Genomic DNA, 20,273 nt, shown 5'->3' with positions numbered 1-20,273 from the left:
ATATATTTACAAATTTAATTTCTGTAGCTGTGATACCTAAAGAAAAAATTTTTAAGGATGCTGGGCTTTGCAGTGGCATGGTAAATGGTGAATGCCAATAATGTTTCTCCCCATTGTGACAGAGAGAAAGTCCATATTTGAGCCCAGAATCAGATTACAGTTTTAATTCCTTCCAGTGTCTTCTTGCTGCCTGGGCAGCTCCCTACTTAGTGCCCAGTTTATCCCCTCTGAATTTTCTGTGGCCTTTAGAAAGGCCTGTTTGCACCAAACAAGTACGAGCACCAGGCAAGAACTCTGGCTGTTTGCCAACAGCACATGAAAAATTCCTGCTCACACCATCACTTCTGGCAAAGCTAAAGCCAGCACCCACAGTAGGAACTTGGGAGGTTGAGGAAAAGAGCTGATGCACTAAGGTAGGTCCTGGCACAGGGCATGGAGAGGTTGCTAGCTGAACTCTTCTACTGCACTGAGATCACTTCCTAAATATTTTTTGTACATCAATAAAAAATAGACACAAGGAACTTTATCTTTCCCAAAGGCCATGGGCCATGCTGCAGTCCAGCCAACCAAGTAAAGCAGCATCAAAAACTGTTTGCCACCACAGCATGGCTTTGTCCCTGAGGAAACAGCTGGCTCCTCCAAGGCTTCCCAGACCACAGGCATTGATTTGAGCTCAGTGCTGCCCTGCTGGGGATCAACAGCTTCCAGGCCCACACTGCTCTCTGAGCAGAGCAGGGCTCCCTGCCGTGGGTTGGTTCCTTGCGCTCTGCAGGAGCCCCAGTGCCCGGCAGGGAGAGGAGCAGGGGGACAGCAGCGGCTTCCAGCAGGGCACAACACTTACAGGACATCCTGAGCAGGGGCACAGCTCATCCAGCCCTCCAATAAAACCATCTCCATCCATGTCTGCCCAGAGCTGGAGCAAGCAAAGTCTCTCCATGCACAAACATCTGCCATCAGAAACGTCCGTAACCCCAAAGAAAGGAGCAGAAAACACCCCCACTTTGGTGACTTTAATTAGGTTCTTTTTCATTTTTATTTACTTGGCACTGTTATGGTATGTTTCCATTTATATAAAGCTTAAAAAAATTAAAACTTCTATCTTTAAAGGATGAATAAAGCATGAACATCGAAGACAACAAACATTAACGGAAGAAAATCAGATGTGAAACATCAACACAGAGCAGTAAGTTGTACAGATGACTACCTGATTTGCTTTTTTCAGCCAACACATTTTTCCTCACATCCACAGTTAGCCTCATAAGCCACCTGGCCAGCTGCAGATGCCATATTCTTTTTCTTCTCTCCCCAAAGAAAACTTTTAAAAATTGTTTCTTTTTTCCTTTTTCTGTGACAAACACTACTCTTCTCCAATGCAGACGACTCTCTGAAGGCCTAGTGAAATGAAGTGTGAATCTGTCCTGAGGACTGTGTAGCAAATAATGGAAAAAAGTATAAAGCATTGGTCTGGGACTAACAATTATTCTGAAAGATTTGCTCAGAATCTGAACATCCCATCCTTTCAAAGAAAGAAAAATCAGGACAGCTGAGACTTCAGTGATCTCTGAATAGAAAAAGAGAATAAAAGCTCTTGCTGACATTTGCATGTGCCCACTATGTTCAAAGGACACTTGGCTCAGGGGATGCTCCTAAAAAGTAATGCCCACATTCATTTTCCTGAGCAGGAGGAAGAGAAGGAGGAAAATATGGGGAATTTTCACATATGCTTTAAAAATGCTAAGAAATTAAACCAAATCAAAATGGATGAAAGCACACCATGTAAAAGATAGGCCCTTTCCAGAATGAATGCACTGAACAAAGAGGAGAAACACATTTTGTGAAAAAGTATTTCACAAATGCAAGTTAATAACTTCACACTAAGCCATCAATGTAATTAGGCTTTCTCCAAAAAGCTTAAGCTATTAATTGGCTTATTAATATCCATTTGGCACAACACAATCATGAGAAACAACATGGGCTATGCAGGATGTGTCCAAGGCTTTCATTGTCAATAGTGGGCATAATACTGCTGCATCATGGCCTGGCATGGAAATATCCCACAGCAAATTTCCCAGCCAGCTGCATGACACAGCCTCAAATGCACCAGGGCAGGTCTTAATTTGGTATTGGGAAAAAATTCTTCCCTGAAAAGATTGTCAGGCACTGGAACAGGCTGCCCAGGGAAATGGTGGGGTCACTATCCCTGGATGACTGAAGACACGTGGATGCTGCACTTAGGGCCATGGTTTAGTGTGGAGTTTGCAGGGCTGGGTTAACACTGGACTTGATAATCTTAGATCTATTTCAAGCTAAATTATTTAACATGCATCACTACCTTTGGAAACACAGAAAGAAATGTCACTGTAAGCTGGACTCCAATTGAAGAATTTTCACATATTTAAGAATGCAAAGAAATAAAGACTTTCTTACTTCATGAGGTCTTTCTGATGAGCTTATATTTATAACCAGGTATACACTTAAGAAAGAGTACCCTCAGCATACCACACTGATAGAGCCATATGCAGACCAAGTGCTTCACAGAAGTTGTACAGTACACATTCTGCTTGGAAGCACCAGTGCCTTTCCATGGTGAGTCAGGCTATCCCATGTACCTGGGCAGGGATTCACTCACCATGAGCCATAATTATATCTGAAATTTGAACACACTGAATGGGGAAGCAGCCCAAAGCCACCGTGCATGCTCATCAAAATACACTGTGCAATGCAGATAAGCTAATTTTTGCTGTAAATAAGTAGTAAATAATTACAATATCCAATAAATGTCAGATTAATTCAGATTAGCATCAAATTTTTGTGACTTCAAACATACCATGGTTCACTAAGGAGCATCAGTCACAAGTTCCTTTTACTGAAATGTATTTGTGGGCAAGTTATTAAGAGAATAATTTTAAAAAATCAGAAGAAACAGGTAATGGAATTATATTCCAGACATTAAATGTAGCCACATTTCTACTCAAGTCTATCAATTGCCTACTGGTTTTCTAGCGTCATGAGAACAACAAAGGAACAACTCACACCCCTTATGTCCACTAGCACCTCCAAGTTTAAGAAGACAGCCAAGATATTTGAGTGATGCTCAGCTGTCTCAGGATTAGGCCTTCAGCAACATCAGACTGCAGAGAGAAGACTTCCACAGAGAACTGAGGATTTCTGGCCTGATCCATTTTCATGGGGTCCTCAGACTTCTAATTCTTGCAGCACTGTTGTGATCTGGAAAAATCCTTTCCAGAGCTGACTTTGAGAGACGTGGGTTTCTGTGCTCACAGTGTTACAGAAAGGAAACAAAGCATGAGGGATGACTACGGAAATGAACATTAATGATTATTATTAAGATCATTTTGCTTCAGTTAGAATGAACAAGTCAACAATTATACAGGAAAAATTAGCTTTTATTAAAAATGTTTAGTTATAAGCAATGATTTTCCAAAATTGTTTTAACTTACTAAACCTAAACATACAAAGTCAGAAGCAAACAAGAAATTGCTTGGTTAAAATCTTATTGAAGGTTAACTTGTCAGTAGTTCTATTAGATTTCCTGCAAGGCTTGCTTTTAAAATATCTTATTTATTGTTCTATTGGTTTTCCTTTACAGAGATGCTCATCCTCCAGTAGAGATGTGTAGTCAACAACATGGATGATTTGATTCATTTATACAAACAGAGGAAAGAAAAAATGAGTTGCATCCATCTCTGAGCACAATGTCAATGCTTGCAGAGGATTCAGAGGTCCCTATGCTGGCTGCTGAAGCCCAAGGCAGCTCTTACACTGACTGCAGTGTGCACCACACCAGAATGGCAACATACCAATTTCATATTAATTTATGAAGGTATTCTTTGGTCACAAACATCCTGTACCTACCCAGTTTACAGTGCATCAGATGCTACTTTTCACCCTTTTCAGTAGCTTGTTTTATTTGTTTTATTCATGCCATTCAGATTTTCCTCATGCATGTATATTCCATTTCTGTGTGCATGCATGTGCACAAAGTCTGAGTTGTTTCTATGTAGACACATCAGGATAGAAAAAAAGGATGTCATTTACCTTCTGATAGCTTTCAGATGTCAGACAGCGACAGCTCTAGTCTAAAATAGCCTTTTATTGGAGTCCCCACGGGATACACAGTTCATCTTTAGGGTACCACATTACTGAAGTTTTCAAAATACACAAAATAAGAAATTTGTGATCCTGTTATATTCTTGTCTATTACACTGCAAAGCCACATTATTCAAACTCAAAGTTTTATTTTTGGTGGGAAAAGTTTAAGATTGAGTAAGGGAAAATCTAGCTGCTGAGAATGCAAGTAGGAGTGTCTAGACAATGATACTTTGCTTAAAAGGCACACCAAGAAAAGGCAATCTAGGCTCCTCTCCTGATGGTTTAAACCTGCTCTATATTTTCTCTTTTATATATATGGATATGAATACATATGTGTGTATATCTACACAAATCAATGTATGAACACACACCTTTGAGCTTTTGAGAACAGAAAGTTCAAGAAGTAGAAATTACTTTAAATAAATAAGAACCACAGTAATAGAGGGAAGTTGGTGCTGTTATTTTTTTCCTGCATTATGATTATAATCTAATGACACAGTGATATGTTTATACCGTTTTTTACTTTACATCATTTAGTTGTATAAATGTGAGGCACAGGACTACCAGGTGCATTTTATCTTGCCTAAAGTAATTTTTATGGATCTTCTGTGTTCTTGCATTTTCACAAGGAATGGTCACTGCTCTAAGAAGTATGAAGAGAGTTGAGGATAAGGACGTTCTAATAATCACAATTAAGATTTATTTGCCTCTAGGGTTTACATGTCAGAGCGTGGTGTGCATGCAAACACACAGAGAATGACAAGGACAGCGACGGCTGGATACGGCTCAAACCCAAGCACTGGTACCAGCATGGCTGTAGAATGCTGATCCTCTAAGAACTTTTTGTTTCCATTAGCATAAGCTTTGTGACATAATGCATCACTTCCAAAATTGGCACTATTCCATCTAAATGGTCCACATGTGTTGACAATTAATGTTAAGAGGTATGAGATGATTACTAAGTTCCAGAAAACGTTTAACAGAAGATGCCCATATAGTAGTCACCATTAAAAGCTTAACAGCTGAAGGCTGAATGTAAAGATCTTTTCAGCTGTATTGTTTAAAGAAGTATGACTATCACAGTGAAGTTATTTACATACAAGGCAACGATAGTAAAGATTTCAATCCAGAACACAGCAGATTGTTTAGAGAGTGGATCACATTTTCTGCGAAGTCTGAAATATTTCTTACAATGTTGTAAATTCTACCAATAGATAGTCAACAACATAAACCAGACAAGAACTTTTAAAAAGCTATTAAGAGCTTGGTCCTGCATTTCTGAGTCCCCAAAATCTAGCAACAGAAGACTATAGGAATTTTGAATGTTTAGCAGTTGCAGGACAAACCCCCCAGAAAACTATTAAATGTTGCTTCTTTTCTGTACTTATTAAATATAAGTATTCAATTTATTTTCTTTGGTTTTTAAATTACTATCCCTTTGTAGCTACAATATGAAAACAAACAAACCCCAAAGCACTAATAATTCCCCTCTCCCCTCAAAACAGTGATTAAAAAAACTCCAAATGAAACAAAAAACATATCCAGAAAGTGTAGCTGTTACTTCATTATAAAACTACCGTGCAAAATAGAGGTTTATACTGGTCAGAATTGCAATAGCAATTGGAAGTTTACACTTAAGGAGTGACTGTAAGTATTGCTTCTCCTGAATAACAAAAATTAAAACTGATTAGGCACTTGTTTCCTTGTTTAATGAAAGCTGACTCAGTGTGCGTACAAATGACAGAAATCCTCTCTCAAAGAATGCTCTGTAGTGTAACAACTGTACTGTACAACAGTCCCTGATTCAGGAGAGCAGAAAAACATGTGCCTATTACTAACTTTATTCCTAAATTTTACTATGAATGGGCTGGATACACGTTCAAGTGCTGTCCTGAATCAGGATATGTGTTGAATTTGGAGTTTTAAAAGATACTACAGTGGTGAGCAGCTTTTCATTATACTACAATAGCAAGTTTATCTAATTTGACTCTGCTCTCCACAGTATTATCCTAATACTTCCCAACAGAAAACAGGCATAAAATAAATAAGATAACCAAAGATTACATAATAAATATGCTACTATGTGGGAGAAAAATACATTGCAATATAAGGCTCGGTAGTGTTGCACAATCAAGAAAACATTCCAGGTGCTCCAAAACACAACTCCCAATGTACAACACCAAGTTATCCCTACCCACCTGAAAAAGACTGGGAAGTAACAGATTAAACTTCTATTACATTAAACATCTGAAAATGCAAACAAGTGGTAAAGTGTTTTGCTGCCTTTGCAGAACACCATATGAATATTCTTGAGTGCTGCAATTGTCGCTGCTGATGAAGGAAAATTTAACAGATTGGATTTTTGAAAACTCTCATAATCAAATTCCTTCTGGCTTACAAAGTTACCAGTGTCCATACTGACTCCTAGTATTATGTTTGAAAGGAAAACAAACTCAGAAATTTTGCTGCCTCCGTTTCTTTGCATCCATCGCATCTAGGATAGGTTGCCTCTTTGCAGTGTACCTCTGACGAAGCTCCTCAATTTCCCGTTCCATCATAGGGTCCAAAGCCTTTAGTCTCATCTGTAATTCTTCTAAACTCAGATTTTTTAACTGCAAAACAACCAAACAAAAAGTATTAGAAACTGTTTTCAAAAAAAGAGAAAATCATTGCCTTTCATAAACCTTTAATTTATTGCATGGAATCATCTGCATTTAAAATGTGTTCTTTGTCAGGCCTCTGTGTTTTTTTCCTGATGTAATTTAGTGCCATTCTGCATTTCTCTTTTGTTAGAATTGCCCATGTGCCATTCAGTCACATTATTCACCAGTGTGAAAACAGTCAACAAATTTAAAATAGCACATATAATTTCCTCTTATGAAAGGGATAATCTTTATTTTGTTTGCAAATAGTCTGACATTGTAAACAAGCACAGTACCTAACTCATGGGTAAAAAAACCCAAACTTTTCTGAATCAACTACCAATGAGTCAATACTTCATTCATGAATCTAGGGCAGGCTTCTATCAACACAATCTGATCTGTTTTCCCAGAGGAATTAACTGCTACTTTTGATCTTTATTTTTATCAGCAATTGAGGCATATAACACATACTGCTACATACAGTCCAAACCCCAGCATTATGACTTCTGCTAACAGACAACACTGCATATTGTAAACAAATGATTTAAAGTCATAATAAAGAGAGTGGGCATATCAGAAATGTGTAACAGAGCATATGGAAAAGATGCACATTCTCATGCAACATCATTTTAACCATAAGGTTCCTAGTGAAGAAGGGAATTAAACCCCACATGTCAAAATATCTTTGAGGACTAAAGATCCCAAGATCTGTATGAGCCTTCAGATGTGCTCAGCAATGTCGGTCTTTCAGAATCACAGAATATGCCAAGGTGGAAGGGACCCACAAGGGTCATCAATGTCCAACTCCTGGCCCCGCACAGCACAGCACAGCCCCAAGAGTCCCATCAGGTGCCTGGAACATTGTTCAAGTGGTTCTTTAACCCTTTCAGGCTCAGTACTGTGATCACTTTGCCAGGGAGCCCTTCCAGTGCCCAACCACCCTCTGGGTGAAGAACCTTTTGAAATGTCCAACCTAAACCTCCCGTGACACAACTTCAGGCCATTCCCTCGAATCTGTCACTGGGCACCACAAAGAAGAGATCAGTGCCTGCTCCTCCTCTTTCCCTCATGAGGAAATTGTAGATAGCAGAGATCTTCCCTCAGTGTCCTCCAGGCTGAACAGACTAAGTGACTTCAGATGTTCTTCATATGGCTTCCCCTCCAGACCCTTCACCACCATCTTTGCCGCCCTCCTTGTGACACTTTGTTTGCCCTTCCTTGCTTTCTTCCAAAGACTCTTCTCCTTATGAAGGAAAGAGTTGTCTCCCAAGGCATCAAACATAATCCATTTTATTGCACTCCTCCCATTTAACATAAAGAAAAAAGACAGGGGAAAGGAACTCCTCAGTCACCCAGAATTTTGCAGAAAAAGACCTTTCCATTTTCAGAGGAAGAAGAAAAGATTAAAACTCTGCACTATTCTATTTAATTTTTAGCCCAGTTATATATGTAACTCGCATATGATGCACTTTTCCATGAAGATATTCTCTTAGAGGAGTTAAGTGTCAGAGATTTTAAGTATAACAGGAAGAGATGTGAGTGCCAACTCCACTGCTTAACTGATCCCAACACAGCACAGATGAAAGGAGCAATAAACCCACGTGTGACAGGAATAATGTATTTAGCACGCGTGACAGGAATAATGCATTTGGGGCTCCACAGACCAGCAAATGCCTAAGGCAGACACTGAATAATCCTGTGTGTGTGTTTTGTGAGTACTGCCAGTGATGAAGTCCCTACCCACTCTTGGCCAGTCTGGACAGCCACTTAATTGCTCTCAGTCACCACTGTAGACGTCAAGCTTAAACTGCACAGAACAGACTCCAACTGATGTAATTACATAATTATTCTGCTCTGAAAAACGTTTTTTTCATAAATTAGCAGAGAAGAATGTGGTGGGTGAATTTTTATTTAAATTTCAATCAAGAAACTGAGCCAGGAAACAGAATTAACTACTCTTTAAAGATCATAGACAGCTGGGATGAATATTAAAATATAAAGAAAAATAGTTTTTTTAAGCCAGAGACCAAGAAACTTTCAGAATTATCTCAGACACATCTCCCAGGAGATCCAGATAGCCACAGTACTCATCTATATGAACAGCTGATATTCAGGACACTTAAAGGAAGGAAATGGCAGAAAACAGAAGAGTTAGGAAGGTCTTACCTATATGGCATCAGATGAGAAAATCACTTAATCAGCCACAGCTCAATCTGGGAAATTATGTGTGTGTGTCTGTGCACATACGTTTCCTTGGCAAATTAAAAAATATATTTCTTTGACTTCTGTTTGTGCTATAGGTATTACAACACAAACCCTAAAAGCCTGCAATAATCCAAACACTGAATGCAACAGCAAATATATCAAATAAGATGTGTAGAAATATCTCAAACAAAATATTTCATTTCTCCTATGTAATTTATTGCCCTGCATAAATAAATATTTTGGTTCAAATTCTTAAAGCAATAGAGCTCAGCATTCATTCATTTCCACTTGCAAACAGCTTCCAATTTAAACTGCCATAAATAATTCACCAAGTAGCTTGCAGCAGTAACTACTGGGGCTACTGGCATTAATGGGAAGGGAGAGGGAAGCAGTCAGTAGCACAAGCTACAGGAATTCACAAACAATTTAAAGTTTATTTCAGTAGCTTTTAAAAAGCTGTTAAATGTAACACATTGTTACAATTACAATTGTAATCAGGATAGCATTTGTGTGACAATAATAGATAATTCCATTTCTGCCACTCTACATAACAGACCGAATTATGTTCTTTCAGAGATCAAACACCCACAACCACACAAGAGACAGTAATTAGTGTCAGGATGGGCCACTTCCAAGACAGAGGTCATAATGCAGTTTCTGGTGCAAGCATTTGCCTTCACTGGGACCCTTTATTTCACCAGATAATCACATTTGGGATTTGAGAAAGCAATAGTCCAAAATACAACTTACAATGCCACACACAGACACGGCCTTTTAGAGTGAGTACACTTACCCAGTTTTCCAGAAGAAAGATTAGGTGTACAATGATAAAACTTTTCTCCTTAAAGATGTATTTGTTAACCCACTCATTAAAGAAAGCTACAATGCATAAGGGAAGCAAATCAAACAAGGAAGTCAAACCACGCCAGAGCCAGATGACATTAAATAATTTCTCCTCAAAGCTAATGTATTCTCAAGACACAGTCACAGGTAAAGAAGCCTCACTGAAATTCTCTGCTTTGCTAGGGCAAGGGAAATCAACTTTGCCTATGAAGAGACCAGACAACAGTCATCCTTATGGGACCAGAGCTCCCAGTGCTGCAAGCTGAGTGCCAGCAGCTCCTGCCTCCACCTTCTCCTCTCCCTGATCTGGGGGGAAATCCTGGTGGAAGGCAAACTCTCATCGACCCAAGTTCCCAAGTGGCTGAAATATCTTCCACCAGCACCAACCTAAGATGGGACAAATATAATAAAAGCATAACTAACCTTCTAACTGAACTACAATTTTCAGTTATAATCCTTGGAAAAGGTAACTAAGCCACACACTTGGGAGACCAGTAAGTCTGGAAACATAGTACACTTTATCTCAAACTTCCAGCAAATGGGATACTAATAATTTAATTCCTCCATGCTCATTTTTCAACTTATTTGTAATAGGTTAGAGTCTCTTCCAGGAAAGGCCACATGTAGATGTTAAAAAGGAGCAGAACAGAGAAGGAATCATGAGCAAGCTTTTTTTAATGTGACTGTCCTCATTACACTGGGATACAGTAAAAATCCAAAAGTTGAGGCAGCTCCAGGCATGAAGTGTTCCAGTTGCCATCAGAGCACAGGTCAGAGCTACAAGCGCTCCACAGACAGGTGTGCTGTCCTTGTGGGAAGGTGGCAGGAGCCACTGCTGATCACTCCAGGGGTTTAAAATAATCCAGCATGATCATGCAAGGTTTGGTGAATACAAATTAGCATGTCATCAGAAGAACACTTCTTGTTTTAGTGGGCTGACCCTGTCTGGATGCCCGGCACTCACTAAAGCTGCTCTGTCACTCCCACAACTGGACACGAGAGAGAAAATGTAACAAAGATTCACAAGCTGAGATAAGGTCTGGGAGAGACCACTCACCAAATTCTATCATGGGCCAAACAGAACTGAATCGGTGATACTAATTAAATTTACTTATAACAAAATCAGAGCAGGATAACGAGAAGTCAATTGGACTTCTGTTAAAACATCTTCCCTCAGTTAATCAGACTGTTAAAAACACCATCCCTCCACCCCTCCCTCCTTCCCAGCTATACATACTCCTTCCCCCAACAGTGGAGGGAGACAGGGAATGGATGTTTTGATCAGTTTATCACATGTTGTTTCTGCTGTTGCTCAAGGAGAGGTGTCCTTCTGCTGCTCCAGTGTGGGGTCCCTCCCATGGGAGACAGTCCTTCATAAACTTCCCCCACGTGAGTCCATCCCATGGGCACCAGCTTGCACAAACTGCTGCAATGTGAGTCACTCTTTCACAAGGTGTAGGCCTTTCAGGACACGCTTCTCCAGCATGGATCACACACAGGATCACAAGTCCTAGCAGGACACCTGCTCCAGCAGGGGCTCCTTTCTCCGCAGGTCTGGAGGTCCCCACCAGGAGCCAGCTCCAGCACAGGCCTCCCACAGATTCACAGCTTCCTTTCCAACATCCTCGTGCTCTCCACGGGCTGCAGGTGGATCTCTGCATTGCCATCTCCCTCTGTGAACTGCAGGGGCACAGTCGCCTCACCAGAAGCTGCAGGGGAACCTCAGCTCCAGCACCTGGAGCTGGAATCTCCTCCCTCACTTCTTCTCCCCTGACTTTGGTGTCTGCAGAGCTGTTGCTCCCACACAATCTTACTCTGCTCCTCTCTGGCCAAATTACCACTGGCAATACCTTTTTTTTCCTTCTTAAATATGCTATCACAGAGGTGTTACCACCATTCCTGACTGGCTCGGCCTTGGCCAGCAGCGGGTCCAGAGCAGGCTGGCACTGGCTCTGCTGGACATGGGGGAAGCTTCTGGCAGCTTCTCACAGAAGCCACCCAGCTACCAAAACCTGGCCACACAAACACAATACACCTATGCAAAAAACATTCTTACTCTGGTCATGACTGGTTTCAGGCAGCTGGTTTTTTTGTGTCCTCAGTGAGACACAAGGAACTTTTCTCTCACATAGTGATGCACTCACCTCCCAGAACCAAACTTCTGCAAGGGAAGTGCAACAAGTTTTACTCTTTTTGTCTTTTGGTCTGAACTTCTTGCATCCCATATGAACCAGGTTTATTTGGATCACTATTTTCAGCAAATCAAAGAATAATTACTTGCAATCAATACTAATGCCTGCAGGAGGACCCACACCATATAGAACTTTTTTTTTTTTACAATCCTTGTCAAAATTCTGGCCAAAAGGGGCACTTGGAAAATAGGTGTGCATTCCTGTCTACAGACCTGAGTTCTGAGCAATAAGCTCAGAAGGAAGGACATAAAGTACAATCAAAAATGGACTCTCAGAAGTCAAAGAGTACAATGTAAATCCTGACTACTGGATCCCACATGTGTCCAGCACAGGAGCCAGAAGGATGGACTGAGTATCTGAGATACTTGGTGGTACCTGCAGTCCATGGATTTAAGTGAGGGGGTCTGGAACTCAATAGCCACACTTGGCTAGCTCATAGGTGTAGCCATCCAAACTTTTCAGGGAGTGGAAGCCAAAGTTGTGGTGGATGTAGAACACTATTATCTTAATCCATTCTGGACAGCAAGAGAAGTAAATAAAACCTCTATGCCAATCATGTTTTCAATATGATAAAAGTAGATTCCATTATTAATTCCATAATGCCTGAGTTACCATTGCAAACCTCCGGTCTATCAAAGTAAATTATGAAATACTGCTATTAAGCTTGTGCAACAAAAACAAGCAAATGCATTTTCAGGGTTTAAATTTTTAAGAAAACAGATATTCAACAAAACGTAATCTCTATCAAGTTTGTTGTGTTTACTTGAAAAAACAAATTCTTCCTAGCAACTGCTTAAATGAATCTTACATGCAACATGCCTATTAGGGTCCTTTGATTAAAAAAATATGGATTATTAATACTATATTCTGAGTCATCTATTTTCCCATCTGCTATCAATTCCTATAGTATGAATTACCAACAGAATGGCTAACAACAATTATTGCATCAATGGCAATTGCAAAAGGGGGTTGCCCACAGTACCTTCTAAGATTTAACCAGTGCATATCTTGGATTTTCTTGTGTGTTAGTGGTTTAAGATAACAGAAACTTTTCTGTCCAGCTATTCACTTCCCTCTGTCAAGCAGAGTTTTCTTTTCTCAAGTAGAATGAGGTCCACTTCAAACTCCTTTTTTTTACTGGTATAAAAAGTTAAACTTGAGTCAGAATCCAAAAGGTACAAGATAGGACTTTCTGCCCAATTTATCTCTACTACGAATTCACATCCAAAATCTGTGAATCTCACTAGTGAAAACATTGTCACACACTTGTGTGCAAGGAAATACTCCCCAGCTACTGCAGTCTGTTCAGCTGCTTCCAGGCAGCACCAGGAGAACTGCTTTATGTTTGCTTACACAGCAAATCCTGCTGACCCTGGCTAAGCAGTGCCAGGTGAGGATGAGCTGTCTCAGGCACCCACTGGCCGCACAGCAGAGCTCTGACCTGCTGCCATCCCCACCCCTGCTGTCACTGCAAATCAGTCTCAAGAAAAACTGGGATGGGGAACGGAATGAGGGCATTTATTTCAGGGTGTCTGAAGAGCAAGAATGCTTGTTGCAATGCACAAAGTTATACAAATATAAAAAGGACCTTATTTATTGTAACAATTTATAGGAGAGAAGGACTGACAACTGTCGAAAGCCAAAGTTCATTCCACAGGACAGCAGTTACCTTAAGCATCTTGGGGGGTAAAATAAGCATATAAGGAAAAAATAAAGATAGAGAGGTAATGTATTTTTAAAATGTTTTTCTAGGGATAAAAGTGTATTTAACTTCTCCATTATTAATTCCTATTTTCACTAGTAGAATTCTCTCTGCTCTAACATTAAAGCTGAATGTAACTTTAGCAACACAAACCTAAATCTTAGTCAGTAGCATCAATATTTTTCAGCTCTAGGAGACTTTTATCAGCTTCATACAAAGTGACATTTCAATAGAAATCACCACTAGGAACAAAACAAACTTTTCTGTAGCATTAGTTCATACTGTCCTTTGCATGCTTTTTTGAATCCCACCCAGGGCTCTCCTTTGAGCACATTAAGCACTGCCAGTACTAAAATTCAAAAATCATGAGCTGAGTCATTTATTTTCATTAAATTATCCTTAAAATTAGATTCCTAATATAAGATGTCTTTAAGAGAAGTGAAGTGTCTTTTTATTTTCTCATTAATTTTTAAGTCATCAGGATGCAGATAAAATCTAAATATTTCTGTAATTAAAAAGGCTAAAAAGCTCAGGGAAAAAAAGTGTAGTAGTCAAAAACTTCAATGAACAATCCTGATTATTGGAACTGAAATCTAAGGAAAAGCACAGCTTATCATGAAGAGCAGTGTAAAATTAGCAATAATGTCTGTTGCAATATTACCCAGTTCCTGACAAAACAGTGAGGCAGTGTGCATTGATGCTTTATCATATCCTAAGCATTTCAAACATAGTTTATGTCAGTTTTACCTACTATAGCACGTGGTGTTCTTGGAGCTATTTAAGCATATAGTTCTCACTAATACAAAGAGAGCACCATGAAAGAGTCTGAACATGGGAAAATAAACTGAAGCAATATATCTCAAAAACTCTGTAGCCAGTAAACTTCCATTATAAGTATCTTCAAGATCAAATCCTTAGTATCCCATAGAAAATGTAAAAAATAATGTGTCTCTCTTTCCCATGCCATCTACACAGGGTGTGTTGTTACACTACATGCTAGGGTCTACTGAAGCATGATACTTTAATTTGCTATCACCTTCTCTTTAGAATTTCATCATCCATCACAGACATGTTAAAAATTGCTTTTAGAGTATCACAGGCAAAAATTCACAGTTTGGAATCCCTTAGAGAAAATCTTGGTGGCTTTTTATATCCTGTGATTTTTTTATACCAGGAATCTCAAGCTTAATTGTACAGTTTGTCCTGAAGAATACTACAAATGTTTATAGGAGCTCCTAACAGAGTAAATAAGCTAAAGATGAGGAAAAACACTCCATCTGGATATTCACCATGCTGTTTAAACTTCATTGCAAATATATCTACACAGTGTTGATGGCAAAGTAGCTACTACACCTGATCTAAAAATATGCAGGATTTCCCCCTCAGCCCCTTCTGCTTTTGGAGAAAAAAAAAAAGGAAGGCAACCAAAAAAACCCAAAATAACACCCAAAACATCCTTTCAAATATTACCAAGCAAAGATATAAGGGTTTAAAAGGAAGAGGGACTCTTTCTTTAAAGCTCTTAGCATAGCAAGTAAGTAGCATCAAAAAGTTAAAAGTTATTTTATCTTTATTAATCTATAGGTCTCCAGGAGCAATAGCAAGTGCTTCTACATAATCCTTCATCCTGATCTCAGCTATCAGCAGGTACATTACAGTGTCCTTGAAATACCACATTTCAGCTACTGCAGCTGTAATTCAGCTTCATAAACACAAATATTGCCCTCATATCCTCATATCCAAAAGCTTTTGCAAGTTAAGCCACTGCCTCCCTGACATCTGATTCTTCCATGAAAAGAGCATTAAAAAATATTCAGAAAAGTATTTTATTTTTGTAAAATTCTACTCATCTACACATAAATGCATGCTGTATGTATTAAGAACAAAGATATAAACTGTTAGGGATAAGAAACACTTTAAAAACCCCATTTGTTGAAGACACCAAAACACTGTAAAAATAAATTTAAAAATGAAAGAAGCTCCTAGTTTTGCTAAAGTATTTTGTAAATACAAAAATATAGTGAAAAGTAAAGACACAAGTAACTTGAAGTAAAAGCCCTGAGGTTAAAAAAAGCTGTATTAAAAATTTAAAAATCATTGAATACATAATGATGTATTTTAAAGCTATTTTTCCTCAATAGTCCATTTAAGATTATTTTCAAAAGAGAAAGAAAAATAGAAATTCAAATAATAGTGAGTTTTGACACACAATGCATGCACAGCAATAACTCTCAGACTGAGAAAAGCATTTAACCTGAAGAGCAATGCAAGAGGCTAAAAGAATTTTAAACATCAAACCTTAAGTGTCCTACTGAGGGATAACATATGATAATCCCAATCTTCTGAGAAGCATAAAAGGTTGATAATCAAAACTAAACCAACAAAACTAAATATTCCTAACGGGAAAAGTCTGTTGGAAGAGACACTCAACCCCCAAACCCAAAACGCACACGCGAATTGGTATCTTATTTGCTGGGAAACCTTGACTTAGCTATACTCTTTATAAGGAAGATAATTCAGTTTAGTTTAGAACAGCTAATTCACAAAGGCCCTAGGAATAAAAAATTATCTTTAATAAATGTAAAAATGATAGACATACTCTTTGCTGGGGTTTACTTCATGCAGAAAGCTTTTAGTCCAAAGACTCAGGGCAATTTATGAGCAACAAATGCCAGGTTTATTAATCACTGGAAGAAGGAAGAAAATACAGCAAAGGCAGCAAAAAACTCTGAAGAAAACTGAGGCATCAGTTGAAAGAGGCCTGCAAAACCTCAGAAATTGTGGAATCTGAACTTGCAGCAACTCAATAAAGACTGGGCTAAGCAGAAAGATTTAACTGAGCTGTTAATCTCAGTTAGCAGGGAGGAGAACCCTGCCTCAGGAAGGTCTGCAGGTTACCACCTTGGGAGAGGGACTGGAGGAGGATGACAGCCAAGCACACCGAGCACGCCTAAACACCAACACAGAGCCCATGGATGCTGCACACAGGGACTGACTGCAGTGAACTGCAAGGGCAGAATCAATCTCCCAGTCTGTAGCATCTTCACCAGACAGCACCAAGCTTTCTTTTCTGTACAACTTAAAAGATCAAAGAGAAGCACTGTTGGTTTTTAAAGAATGTGTTGAGATACATTTCCTCAAAAGTTCTTTATTCCTTCCTCAAACATTTTCTGGAAATCCTTTTTCCCCTGCCAGAACTACTTGACTACTATTTAATTTGATGTGGTTCACAGTATTTAGCTTGATGTGGTTCACAGTTCTCCTAAAAGATCTGGGTGCCCAGTAGCAGCATCCTGGCCCATGGCATACCCAAAGATGAATGGTACTGTTCCACTCCTGCATGGCATTCGGCAGCTTCCTGAATCACAGGGGATGGAGATCTCATTTGCTGATGGAAGTTTTAGTGTTATGAAAATTGATTTAAATTGTTCAGGCTTAAGAACTGAGCAGATTTTTAAAAATCTCTTTACACCAAAACAATAGTTTATTAACTGTTTCTGATGCTGCCTTCCACTGAAGTCCTATCTATAAATCATACCAATCAGGCACTACAGTTTCAGCTGGATCATTAAGGTGGATTTGGTTTTTCTTTTGTCAAAATGCACCAGCCCCATACTTGGAAAACACATAATAAATAAACACTATCAATGAACCTGATGAAATCCACTGCATGATGGGCTAAATCTAGCAGACATCTACTGGTTTGCTTTTAATCCAGACTAAATTAAATCTAAAATAAGTGAACAAATACAGAAAGGGATAATCTATGAATAACACCACTTAGCTGGCAGCTTTTAAATAATATACAGGATCTCTTTTTTTACAAACATGTAGTAGACCACTCTATTGCAAATAATATGCTAAAAAATATCCCAAAAATACAGAACATGATAATCACTGATAATCTGTCATGCCAGCACACATTAATCAAGAGTTCCATGTATCAACGTACAACTAAAAGCAAGGCTAAATTAAAAAAAAACAAAACAGACTATTCATCTTAATGAACAAGAAATCCAGGGAATCTAGACACTGAACAGTACACTTAAGCATAATCTAAATCTAGTCTCTAAAACACAATCCACCTTTGTGAGAAGTGTGATGCTCACTCTCTATGAATTTAGAAACTACACTTATTAAGATTCAACGATTCAGCGGCATATTCATTTACTGAGTCCAGAACTGCTAAAATCATGTGCCAAAGAAATATTTTATTATCAAACATTTTGTCTGTGACACAAACATCAGTGTGATCAAGACAACAATTAGCACAGCTCTTTCTTACCTTCACAGAACTCTCTCCTAGGAAGATCCAGAGAGTATTTATTTATTTGCCTTCTCACAGACAACAGAGCAACACTAGTTTATTCAATTAGGTTTTTCATAATCTGCAGATATAGTTTTGACTCACTACTCAAGGCTAACAGGTACTGTACAAGCTTTTGTGCCAATGCTGTTCATGAATCCCCATTCAAATTTAGAATGCTCACCACTCCCCTTCTGCACCTCTGGAGTGAATGATGACGATGACATAGCCCAAACTCAGGAATGGTACGAGCTCTGCAAACCCTCATCATGTGAAACACATCTCAGCTGAATCTTTCTGGCCTCTCTGCTGGTATTCCAATCCATCTCTGGAATGATTATTTAGGGTTCAATTAAGGGCTCCATTTTCTAGACTTAAAAATCCATTTTCTTTTTCCATAAAGAAAAAGAAAATAATCATAAAATCTTAGTATATCAACATTGAAAACGCTGGTAATGTTCAAGTGCAGAACATTGGTAAACTTCTAGTGTCTGTAGCTTCTAGTTTAGATCCCTCTCAAGAAAAACTGTTGGGAATTCAATCCAGGTTTTAGAATTGATTTTGTGTTTATAGATTGGAAACTGAAGTAGAAGCAAAGGCATAACCTATATTATTTCCAAACTTAACTATCAGGGCAGGAAATAATGTGAACTCACATGCAGCACATTCCTAGACCACATAAAACGCAAAAGAAAAATGTGAGCTAGAAAAATGCATTCCTCCAATGCAAGGTGTCAGTACTCAAACAAAATCCATGCTCAATGCAGTCAGTCGCTATACAATTCACAGGCTCAGCTCTAAATAAAAGTATGATTAAAAGCCAAAAAAAGTGTATTTCAGTGTGCAGTGCCTTGTGAAAGCAGTTCAGTAGCTTTGACCATCTTCATAGCGGTGCCCTTCCAAAATAAAAGATGAAAATACAAACTCTGAGGTTATTAAATGCCCTCACAATTTATTCAGAATACATCACTGGGGTTTCTGCTTACTCCTCAGTTTGAATAGTATCCTGCATTCAGAGATACAACACTGAAGACAGACAAAGTACAAATTTATAGGACTGGTCATGTATTTAGAGTCATCGTTCAGTCTGTAAAAATAAAAAGAGAGTGAATAACTCCCTTATCACCGACAGATCTGATGGATATGCATGAGCTTAAACAGATGCAAGAAATGTAAGTGTCAAAAGACTGCCTGTCTGTCTTGGACCTTAAATATTAATTTAACAATGCACATGGGTTATTTCTTGTTCCAGTTCTTGCACAAGTCTGGACATGAACACTAGAATTTACTGTGAAAAAAATCCCTACCCTCAGAAAGAAGTAAATATACAGCATACATCATGGAATTAATACAAAAGAAATTCATCTTATGTGCCAGTAGGATGCAGGAATGGGAAAGGAAGGAATCATGAGGATCTTTACAACTTCTACATCCCATCACAAAGAGAAAACCTCAGATATTTTAAAACCTGACATTAACATACAGCAGCAAATGCTAAGAGCCTCAAAAATATAATTATTTTAAGAATCCCCAGTACTAGTATCACCTCCCCTTGTCACCCAAAGAGAGAGATGTGTTTTCATTTGAAACTCAAATTATTTTCTGGGTACATTCTGTCAGTGACAGAGAAGTTGCTTTTGGCATTAAGCCACCATCTTCTGAAAAGCTGCCATGGTTTTGAATACAAATTGCCTTGTTGAACTACACCACATATTGAACAGTGGACTCACTAACCAATTATTTTTCCTTGAAGAAACACAATGCCAGCTCAGGTCTGATGGAGGAAAAATGATACTTTTTCTGTTTAATGTCTAAAAAACTTACATTGTTACAGCCTGAAATCAGAGTTCACTCCAAGTCTAGATGTCCCAACATCCTATCGCCACAGAAATTCTGTTAGTAATTTAAGAATGCTATAGACATGAAGAAAGCAATGTCTTGTTGGGTTTTTTGACATCACTGAAAAAGTAAGGTTTTCATTATAATTGTCCTAACTTCATCTCACACACACGTGCATGAAGTTGAAAGTATAAATACTGTATAAACTATGAGAATTGACAATGCTGTAAAAACAAATACATTAGAGAAAATGTAAAAAAAAAATTGTTGCAATGAATGTCAAATTCACCAAAAGCTCCATTAAAAGACACAAAATGCAAATAATGACTTCACAATATTTTTTTTAAATCCAAAACCTAGGAAGATGTATTTTAAAATAGCAACATTACAAAGTTGCATACAAAAAAATTTGTGAACCTGACCCATCAGTT

At 38.6% G+C, this 20,273-nt stretch overlaps 1 protein-coding gene across 1 annotated transcript in view; it reads right to left on the bottom strand.

The window, feature by feature from the left end:
* Nucleotides 1–3,389: 3,389 nt before the first annotated feature.
* Nucleotides 3,390–20,273, bottom strand: part of STK3 (serine/threonine kinase 3) — a 127,603-nt gene continuing 110,719 nt past the window's right edge. The window contains exon 11 of the mRNA XM_058040779.1: nt 3,390–6,725. Coding sequence (XP_057896762.1) covers nt 6,567–6,725 — 159 coding nt within the window. The 3' untranslated portion in view covers nt 3,390–6,566. The remainder of the gene's footprint in view (nt 6,726–20,273) is intronic.

The sequence above is a fragment of the Melospiza georgiana genome, chromosome 1 (assembly GCF_028018845.1).
Source record: "Melospiza georgiana isolate bMelGeo1 chromosome 1, bMelGeo1.pri, whole genome shotgun sequence".
Taxonomy (NCBI): Eukaryota; Metazoa; Chordata; class Aves; order Passeriformes; family Passerellidae; genus Melospiza; species Melospiza georgiana.
Note: the sequence above shows the minus strand (reverse complement) of the source record. Positions and strands in the feature narration are given on the sequence as shown.